Raw genomic sequence first — 11,016 nt, forward strand, 5'->3', positions numbered from 1 at the left:
TACACAGCGTCGCACTCTAGAGGAATCTCGTAGACCACGTTGGCGCGGCAGGGGACGAAGCGCGTAGCATGATTAGTGCTGCAGTCCGCCTTAGGTGGTGTCGTGTCATTCACGGCTTTGCACATTCTCCCTAGCTTGTTTGGTGCGGAAAACAGTTCTTATTCCAGCCTTTTGTGCTACCTTCTTGAGCCCGTGCGACACTTTGTGCACATACGGGATGACGTTGATGCGCCCACACCTCGTTTCCTGCGTTTGAGGTGCTTCCTTAGATGTCGTCGACTTCAACACGCTCTCCGCGACAGTGAGCAGCAAAGTCCGCGGGTAGCCTGCGACGAGAAGCCTTTCGGCCTACGCCTGCAGACTCTGGAACATGCTGTGGTGACGAGATCGAAGCACAGAATTTTTCAGGGCTGCCCGCACGATGCCTCGCTCAACGAGCTTCGTGTGGGCGGACGAGAACGGCAGAAAACCTTTCTGGCTTCTGGGGGCATACTCCCAGCATACATGGTGGCCGCAGAAAGTCAGGCTCATGTCCAGGAAACGTATGGTTCTACGCTCTGGCACTTCCGTAGTGAGTGAAAATGGACTCAGCACTGAGGTAAAAACATCGAGTAGCTCACCCACTTGCTCCGCCTCTGCCCCACATTTCTTCTTGAAGACAACTAGGTAGTCGTCGACATAACGGAACGTCTTCACGACGCTCTTCCCTTCCAAGGTCATCTGAAGTTGTCGGTCCAAGGATGCCAGCAAGAGGTCACTTAAGACCGGCGCAAGGGACGACCCGATGCAGACACCTTCCTTCTGCAGGTAGAGGCTGCCACTGTATTCCACATACGTGGAGTCCAGATAAAAGTTCAGGGCTTCTAAGAATTTGCCAGTGCTGATTCCGCACTCACTTTGGAATCCTACATTGCCGAACTGGTCCACCGCATCGCAAACCGCCTTCAGTACTGAGCCACGTGGGAGATTGTAGTACAGGTCTTTGATGTCGATGGAAAACGCGTCCAGAGTTTTTGCTGACTGTGACTCGAGAAAGAAGTCAGAGACTTCGCAGGAGGATCGCACAAGGAACGGGTCGTCCACGCCGAGCCTTGCAAGGGGGGCCTGTAGAAAGCGGCCGAGGGCGCGCTGCCAGGAGCCTCTTTCTGTCACAATCGCCCGAAAAGGGCAACCTTCTTTGTGAGTCTTCGCTGAGCAGAACACTTGAAGGGTGGCACCCTTACTCTTCTTGAGTGTTGACGCTAACTTTGACAGTCCCCACCTCTCACACATCTCGATTGCTTCCTTTTTCTTCCGGTCAGGCTTTGCTCTAACGATTTCACGGAAGTTCCCCGATATGGCTAAGTCTGCTCTTGCCTTGTACTCAGACTCGCTGGCTACTGCGAAACCACCTTCCTTGTCTGAGAGGAGCAGCTTTGTGTTGGTCGCCCTCAATTCTCTCACCACGTTTCTTGTGCGGGAGGACCGGATTCCAGAGGGTGGCAGAACGTCCACACCTTCATGGATGCATCTTTCTTCATCCTCAGCGCTGGCTTTCGATGCCGTCGTCCTCACAAGCGACAGAAGTTCCAGCTTGTCAAGTTTGGGGTGTGTGGCTCACTTTGGACCGAGTTTGAGTGCTTCTTCTACTTTCTGGGGTAGAGATGCAACTCCCAAAAAGTGAATCTTCTGATCCGGACCCTTGTGCTGGGGCTTCCTTGGTAGGGAGGCAAGCATCCCTCTCCAGACGAACTCAATGGTCCTAGAGGCCACTTGCAGGTCACAATTCTACCTTAACCATACATTGGGTTTGTTTATTTGTGTTTTGCTTTTACCGCCCGGCGGAGCCGGTCTGTGTTATCTCTGCTCCAAGGGAAGCGCGTGTTCCATTCTTTCTTTCTGTGCCGCATGTGTTATCTGTCGTGATAGGGAGAGCATTCCGATCTAACGTGAACAGCCCAGAATAATCTTCTTGGATCTCCTATGTTCTCGATGTGAATCGACGTTTCGAGAACCACGAGCGCCGAAAGATAAAAAGCCTGCAGTGCGGACGCCGGGGCATTTGATTCGACGACACTCGCCTGTGCAAGTCACTTTGTTGACCGCTGCTTCGCCGCCTCTGTATTCTTTTGAGTTGTTAGGGGAGCACAAGTTCGCTCCAATAAACGTGTTTCTCATTCAAGACAACTGCATCGTCCTTGTCTTCGCGACAATATTATCTTGGTCATTACAGGGGTATTTGTCATCGCAAATAAGGAACTTCTGTGAAGAATGCTAAAGCTCCAGGAGATGACGAGATAATACAGTTACTTCCAGAGCAACGTAAAATTATCCGTGTAAACAAAATGTTTGACTACAAATTTGGGACGTTTTTAAAGAAAACAATAGAAAGGAACGATCAATTTCTTCATAAAATGACTGCGCTTGTCCTCTATTGAACATCGTATGCGACCAGAACAACCACTACTTTTGGACTTCCGCAATGTGTAACGAACTACGTTTTGCAAAGTTGAAGTACTTTTTGCCGAAAGTCCCTAATAGTTCATCATAGAAACATTTCCTGCTATGTCTTTTGCTGTGCTCCGAAAATAATTTTTCTGTGTAATCTAGGCTCATGTATATACCTTTATATATAAGTATGTATGTATGTATGTATGTATGTATGTATGTATGTATGTATGTATGTATGTATGTATGTATGTATGAGTGTATGCATATACCTTTGTATACAATTTGTAGATGTATGTTTTTACATGAACTTTTGTACATAAATTCCTGTATATAGTTTTCTATTGCGCCACATCATATTCAATTGTATGCAGAAGTGTGACTTTTCATTTATGTGCATAAATTAGTGTTGTTAGTTTCTGTTCCTGCTTGTTGTACAGGGACACTGACGTGTGAGTTCCAGGGGTGGCGAGGCTTGTCATGCGGTCGTTTAGACTGCTTTTTTCTTGCCTCCCTAAGTTTTTTGTTACCCCTTTACATAAAACTGGAATAAAGTGTGATTGATTGATTGACCTATAGCAATCTATAGGTATAATAGAGTGTACCTGACACAGGAAGGGGAGAAAGCCGCGAACAGCAGATTAACACCAATCGGGGACTGAAAAATGGATTCCCTTTAAGCCAATACTGCTTATATTTTACACGGCAGGGTTAAAAAAGAAGTGGAAGAAAGTTAATTAGGAGTTCACCTAAAGCATATGTTGCCAAGCGAAGTGATAGAACAGCGTATTCCTGGAATGTTATAATCAGACGACATCGTTCTTTTAGCTGATAACCAAACCGATACGCAACGACTCATAAATATTAATGGCCAGGAAGCCACCGTCGCAATGTCTTTTTTTTAGCACTGAAAACTCGGTAGTAGTGGTTTTCAATGACACCAGCACATACGCAGTGTCAGTCAAGCATGACAAATTACTTAGAGTCCATGAGTATATATATTTTGGAGTGTGGATAAACGAAGGGGACAACTACTGAAGAACTCACGAGGAGCAACTTAGGGGAAAGAAAGCGAAATACAGCTTTAAAGAAGCATATATCTGGGTGGGGGGGGGGGGTATAGCAACTATAAGGTACTAGTGAGAGGCATTGGGAAAGAAGGAATGGTTCCGAGTCTCACATTTGCAAAGGCAGTACACTGTTTAAAATCAGGCGCTCTAGCATGCCTTCAAGTCAACCAGAGAAGGGTAGCCCGTTTCGCCTTCTGAGCGCATGGTAAAACAACTAACGAATCAGTGCAGAGAGATATGGGCTGGGGTCGTTTGAAGTTCCAGAAGCTCACAATAAAATCTATTTTGAGGAGATGTTGAGAGCGATGGATCAATGAAGGTAGACAGCTAAAGCTTAGGTACCTATTCATAAAAGCGTGGATACCCTGTGGCTGAGGATGACCAGAAGGGTAACCATGAAATACGGAAAAAGCAGGGAAGAATGAAATACAGCTAAAGTAACCCAAAAAAGCAGGCCAGATAGAAAAGAATAAATGCAGAAAAAAATGGAACATAAAACAACGTTAGAGGTTTACAGGGCTAAAAAATTGGGCATCAGAAAGAAACATTTCTACGATAATTCGAAGTTGCGCGATTTGCTTTTTGAGGCTAGAGCACGTTACTTGTGAACTAAGAGCTATGTGGGGAAGTATACACAACATTATCGTGTATGCGTAATCTGCGGATGAGAAACAGAAACTATACGGCACATCGTGTTAGAAAGCGAGCGTATCCATCCAAATATACATGACGGAAATATTCCGCTTCCGGAATCCCCCAGATGTAAGGGCAGCACACACGCAGTTAACTTCACGACTGTCGATGCGACCGGTAGGTTAGAATGCTCGTGGACGAAAAACAATGATGGGAATATTGCCTAGAACAGCTACCACCTGTAAAAAAAAGATAAGCATGTTGTGCCTAATTAGTGTTTTGAGCGTGTCCTAACAGCAACGCTAGCATTAAACTAAGAGTATAAAACATAGGTATATTAGTTTTTTGTTAAGATGACATGCCATCACCCACTACTAAGGGGATACCTCTAACAACCACACCTTCAACTTCATCATCATCATGATCATCATCAGCGTCAGCATCAACGCACTCACTGCTACGCTACCGCCGTATCTCAATCGAGATGCGCGTGAACCTCACAATTTCTTCGGAAACATTATTTGGTTTTTAATTGTACTGAACGAATCTTCCGCGAGCAATGTATGGGCGCACCTACGTGTCTATCCGTGTTCAAAGGCAACGGTGCTGCAGCGTCGGCATTTCATGCGTCGTGCCGCTTTCTTTAGCGACCGCTACTCCGTTATTCAGTGGTGATGCGGACTTCTCAAAGTAGAGTTGAAAATCACCACGCAATGTCAGTGCGACTGTTCGCATCTGTTTACGCCACGGTCGAGAATCGGGTTATAAAAGCGCAGACGGCGGACGCAGGGAGCGTATTTTTTCTGCGAAGTTGCGGACTCATGGGCACACACGGCGGATACTGTCATTGTGGTTTTCAGTATTGCCAAGAGAAGATTGTGACCGAAAAATGTTTTATGTGAATAGCGGCTATATACAAGACGGCGCTGTGGAACCACAGGAGGAGGCGCATAATTTCTGCGCACGGAAAACCCCGCGGCTCGCTTTGTGTTGTGCGAGCAACCACAGTGGTCTAGTCGCGGGAGGCCTGCGACTCTACTGCCTATGACGTCCAGCTGTCACACAAACGAGGAGCGCACGTCACTAAAAGCAAAACTTCAATACATTGATTCTCGTTCACAGGCACACATCGGAGTGGTGCAGTCAGGCCGACAACTACGGAAAAGCAACCTATGGTCACATCGTACGAAACATATTGAGCTCAATAAAAGTGTGCGATATTTTTCGCGTAGAAAAATTGTGGAGCTTATTTCATTGCCTACCCGCATGCATTGCAAAGGCGACAGAATTTTGAAAACCTAATGCCGCGACAGACGCGTCTTGAACATGTTGAAAAACGTCAAAATTACATTGCAATTTATTTCACTCCTTAACAATTCGCAAGCACAGTAGCGTTAGTGCTTGCCCATTGTCTCTGCAAGAATACGACAAAATGTGGTGGTTCCCTCTCCCATAGGAACCCGTGAAACACGAAATGGAAATCTGATTTCCGAGGAGCAGTTGAATGTTTATTGTGCATCGATATGAACTTGCACGTCGCTATTTATATTTCGTTTGTATGGCACCGTTATACGCGTCAACGTTAGACACTGGATTGCACGCGTAGGAGCATTGCGGAAATCCCACCCAAACCACAGGTGTTCGCAAATCGTGCGTGCAAACGAAACCAAGCGAATTGTCAGCGAATGGTTTGGTGAACACACTGTTCGCTGCAGCGACAGGAGCAGCGGACCGTGTAACGAGCGCCACATCCGCAAGGCGGCTTCACCGCAGCTTACGCTGCGCGTCCCCCGTTCACGTAGGCGCCTGCATCGAATCGCCAACTGTCGGCGCTCATTAGCGTCAGGATGGACTACTTGCTTCGCCTCTCCTAGCTGGCAGCACCATCCGGAAAGAAAGCTGTAAGGCTCGTTTGTCGTAGTTTTCACGCATCGGTTCATAGCGCAGTCGGAAGCTGCTTCCGTACCTCCCGTTGCGGCGAAAGAGTTCGTAAATCGAATCCCGGCGCCGCCGAGGCGTTTTTTCTGCCGATGTCATTTCCGTGGCGAATATGACGTCAGTTAGACCTTGGTAGATCGCGGCATATTTCGTGTTTAAGCGCTGGTGACCTTACAATCAATAAAATTGCCGTTATCGCGATCAGCAGCAGAATTCAGTGTTCCCAATTGGTACCTTTAAAAGCAGTTTATAAACGGTAAAATTGCCAATATCCCTCAAAGCGCCAACGTATCGAAAAAAAATGTTTATGAATCCTGGAAATAACTATTGGAGACTGGAGCAATAAAAGTGAGGATTTGTGGTCGTGTCTTCGGAGGGCAAGGATACAAAACCGGCGGGTAATTTGGAGGATTAAAACCTCGATGACAATGCGAAATGCGGCAGTTTACTCGTACTTAATAATAAGCTTCTATGCAGCAAGGAGCCCACTAAATAAATCACAAGCGGGAAATATTAAACTCGTCTCCCGCGGTGTACTAGCAAGCGACGCTAGCAGGCTCGTCCCGAACCGTGCAATTTCAAATGTTTTTCCATTTCAAAAGCGAGAGCACTGAGTATTTTCCCTGCACCAAGCCGTGACTAGCATCGATTGCAAATGTCTGACTACAAACCAACACGACAGCGAATGGATGCAGGCCAACAACTTTACGCGTTTGGGGAAGGCGGTAGCGATGACAACCTGGCACATCACAGTGACACACGTTGCCCCAATGCGTACACACGTTTCGCAGAAAAAACAAACAAACATGTGGTCATACTCACTGACTTACACATTGCGCTATTTGATTGCCGCGAAAGCCACACTACGCAGTGGTGGGCAGCAATGACGTAAACTAGCAGCGGTCAGTACCTCTCTGTTTGCCTGGACGTCATCTGCATGTGGACGAAAATCTACATTTGGGGCAAGAAATGTGGGAACACAAGACTGTGAAGCCCTTTTCAGCGAGCCAACGTAGCAGGCATGTGGCCAGGACTACAGTGCTCCGGCTATCCATAATGCGAATTAAAAAACTGAGACAGCGCAAGCAATTTCACCCTCATAATTAGCTAAGACAATGCACGGACAAAGGGAAAAAGGAAACTGCAGGAGTCCAGGTCTCAATATAAATTGGTTAAACCGTTTCACAACCTTAATGGTAAATGACCATCGACTGCAATATATAATCTCGAGCAGCACGCATTTCAGCTTTGGCAATACAAAGATACAAAATACATATTTCAAAAACTGCACGCAAAAGTAGTGATTCGTACTACCAGATACCAAAAGCGAATAGAGTCATATACAACGTACGATTCTTGTCAATATCCCCGAAAGTATGGGCCAACATAAGCGGGTTCCAGGGAATAAAACGAAGGGGCGCAGTCTGCGAGTCTAATGACAAATACTATGTCAGTTCCCCGTGAAAGCGAGCTACTTCGTTTGCTACACGCTCCGAAAGGTACGCACATTGTCATAAAGTAATCAATGCAACATACACGCAGCATAACGCAACGCGAGACATTTGGTGCATTTTCCAATATAACACCAGCATGAAGTTTTCAAGTATGTCAAACAGGGACCGCAGCAAGTCAGACCCTTCAAGGCAAGCTCCGTGACTGTTTCAAAAGGATGTGTGACGCCAGGGCCGCGCGAAAGTCCAGTCAAACTAGTGCGCCGCCGGAAAGAGTAATGACAAATACTCAAACGTTTGAGAAGCGAATGTCACGAAAATTGCCGACTTCCGCAAGACCCACTTCGCCAATTCGAACAGTCTCGCCATTCGTATTTGCGAATCCGGGAAAATATGCCATGCCTATTCCAAGGAGTACGTGCATTCGAAAATCTGCGCTTTAGAGCAGCCTATATATCGACAACTGTAGCAAGCAAGCCGATTATGTGCACCAGACATTAGAGCGCATGCCACTGTGAGTCCTAATGCTTCCATCGCAGCTCGCAGCGGTAGCGGTGCATTCTCTCTGTAGCGACAAAGTTACCAATGCCGATTCCGACACTAAACGCTACGAGACCAAAAGATCATTCGGCGTGAGTGCACGCAGCAGTTTCTCCATGAATGACGACACAGAAACGTATCAGGGCATTACGGAATCAGACGTTCGTTAAAGTTTTACTCCTTAATCAACACGCCCCCGGTGAGCTATTTTTATGATGCCCCATAACACGAGGGCAGTGACGACGTATTCCGGAAGCTAAACGCAATCGCGCCATTAACTAGTGGCTGTACGTAAGAGTAGATAGTGTCATCAGCAACCACCACACCGAACGGCCCCTGCGGCGAATAGCCAACAGCAAGTGCAAGCGCAACAGTGGTGTTCAACGCGGTAAGCCCCGCAACTCCCGCCAGTAGCGCGAGTGCGCTCGCCACTCATGAATAAGCGGGGCTGAGCACTCGCGAGTTGCAAGCCCGACTCGACGCGAGTGGCGTGCGTGGCTCAAAACGATTGCCACTCGCACTCACTCGCACTCGCCAGCCAAAAACAATGCTGGGCCTTACTAACCAATCACTTCAGAGTGGTGAGGGGGATGTGTGTGAGTGCACTGGTGAGTGAGCCTGCCGAGCTATGTCTCTAATTCTTTTATAAAGCTCTGTCTGAAAACAGAGCCCAAAGTGGAAGCGGGTTTTGTTTTAAGACCCTTCACGCGTGGCTTTACCATCCCCTAACGATACGTGCAGCAAAATATTAGCTTGTTTAAAAAAAATGTATTATGACCCTAAGCTAGTTATCCGTAAGCTCGTAAGTCAAAGAGCCAAAAAGGAACTGCAAGACATTAACAACAACAGGAGTTTCATTCTCACCCAGGGATATTCACTTGTTGACACTGGCAGCCGTGCAAGCCACCCTGTTCGTCCTTCGAGTAAAGTTTTTGGGACACCTGCACTTGTTATGCTGTTCACCGAAACAACCCTACCGAAGGGAATGCCAGTGATTTTCAGCACCACATCACAACCATGACCAAGACCAGTTGATCACTTAGCGCTGCTTACAAAACAGCACGTACAAACACGGTACTTTGCTACATGCAATGCACCCCAACTCCACCATTGTGAAAGGCAATACTGTTAACATAAACTGAATACTCTAAAGCGAATGGTGCTGTGCCGTCCGAATATGGTCGGGTCCGATCCAGCCGTTACCATCACCTATATATATTGGTTGTCCTGCTTTACGACCCGACCAGTGGTGTCCATTTATGGATAAGTACCAGGGCGGCTCGAGCAGCTGATGAGTGCAATTATTTGGAATGAGTAAACATACAATAACTGCAATAACGGTTTCAATAAACGTTTGCACCCTGTTTATTAGTAATGGCGGATACGCGGTCATAAACGTGGTGGGATGTTTACGTGTCTGCGAGTGCGTATGTGTGTTTTTGTGAGTGGGTGTGCTTTTTCCCGCATGCTTATGCGCGCGAGTGTTTCTGTTTGTCGGAATACGTGCATGAGTTCACGCGACAACGCACTTGCTGTTCTATTCATAATAACAATCCGGGATTAAGTTTCAAAGCATGGTTAACGCACGGCGCCTTTCCACATGCGCCTTTCTTTTCTGCGGCAATCTAGTCTTCATAGAAACGGCAGTGTTCTCGGAAACTATTAATAGTTTTGTTGTCTTTTCTTTCTTGGTGTGTTGATTCTGCTGACTTCATCGCATGGTTTGTTCCCTAGCGTCATATCAAACAGCCACCAGCCATCTTTTCTCGCGGCTGTACAGAATTAGATGCTGGTGACCTTGTAAAACAAGGCAGCAAAACTACCAATGAGCTTTATCAAATGTGCGAATTCGACGAACGACGAGGACCTACATGCGATTAGAGTGAAAAAAGAACTGTCCACTGAGACAAAAGCGCAAGGCGTGCATCGTGTTGTCCCAATGCTTTTTCTCTTCTTTACTCTAACCGCATGTTTCGCATGATCATTCGGGGCAGTTTCACAATTGTTAAAACTCGTTTTGCGGCCTTATAGGGAAGCCCATCAGCGGCAATCTCTTTAGGTGTACGTATATCGAAGTTGTTATATCGACCATGCAGCGCCGAAAAATGTAGAAGGCCCACGTATTAGATGACGAGCACTCCACCGTGGCAGTGCGCGCCAGGGTAGCGACTGCTCAGCATGTGGCCCATGTTGCCCTCCGTCCAATCATCCATCCTTCGAAAGCTACAACATTTTGTATTCGATTGCATAGAGGCGAAATTTTTTGATGTACATTTTCATTTGTTTTGTTTTGACAATTTCTCTTCATGAATAAAGTTTTCATGCAACGCACTATAACACGCTAGTGTTAAAACTCGTATCTCTTTTCTACTACGTCTTTCATGACTCCTTAAAACAACCATGAAAATTGCGCGTAATAAAACTACACTTGAGTACAAACAAAAATGATCCGTCGCGAAGTAATAAATATTCCAAGAAAAAAGGTGTTCAATCTACGACTGCATCGGAGCTGCTTGTTGCACCAACCCAATAAACGCTGCTTTTGATTCGGCAGGCCGCTAGGCACGACTCGTGATATACTTTGTTGAGTACCGAAAGCATATCGCTCTCTTACTGACCTTCGTGGTTTCACTTTCTTGGCGAGTTTTTCACAGCCGAGACATTGGGCAAGTCCGCACTTTAAAACTTCAAGAAAAGCAAACATTTCCCTTATTGAAATGTCACCCTGCACTGCAGCCGTTTCAAATGCTCCAGGAGATCACAAAAGGTGTGGTTCACATGAGGGCGTTATAGTAGTCTTTGCTTTAACATTCGCTGAGTCATTCCGGTGTGTCGTAACTGGGAATTCGAAAAGCGAAAGCTTCAACAAAAGATTCGAACGGAACAGAAATAGTAAACAAATAAAAAGAAGGACCCCTAGTAATATACACAGGAAGTCTTGAAGTTCTATTATTTGA

General features: G+C 46.4%; 1 protein-coding gene across 1 annotated transcript; it reads right to left on the reverse strand.

The window, feature by feature from the left end:
- Positions 1–348: 348 nt before the first annotated feature.
- LOC144143175 (uncharacterized) lies at positions 349–1,272 on the reverse strand. Its single transcript, XM_077674975.1, has one exon. The coding sequence runs from the start codon at positions 1,270–1,272 to the stop codon at positions 349–351; it is 924 nt and encodes a 307-aa protein (XP_077531101.1).
- Positions 1,273–11,016: the final 9,744 nt, after the last annotated feature.

The sequence above is a fragment of the Haemaphysalis longicornis genome, unplaced genomic scaffold (assembly GCF_048455015.1).
Source record: "Haemaphysalis longicornis isolate Haplotype H1 unplaced genomic scaffold, Haemaphysalis longicornis Haplotype H1 scaffold_6, whole genome shotgun sequence".
NCBI classification, from domain to species: domain Eukaryota; kingdom Metazoa; phylum Arthropoda; class Arachnida; order Ixodida; family Ixodidae; genus Haemaphysalis; species Haemaphysalis longicornis.

Coding starts and splice junctions, on each gene's coding strand:
- LOC144143175 (XM_077674975.1), bottom strand. CDS start 1,272: ATGTGTGAGAGGTGGGGACTGTCAAAGTTAGCGTCAACACTCAAGAAG.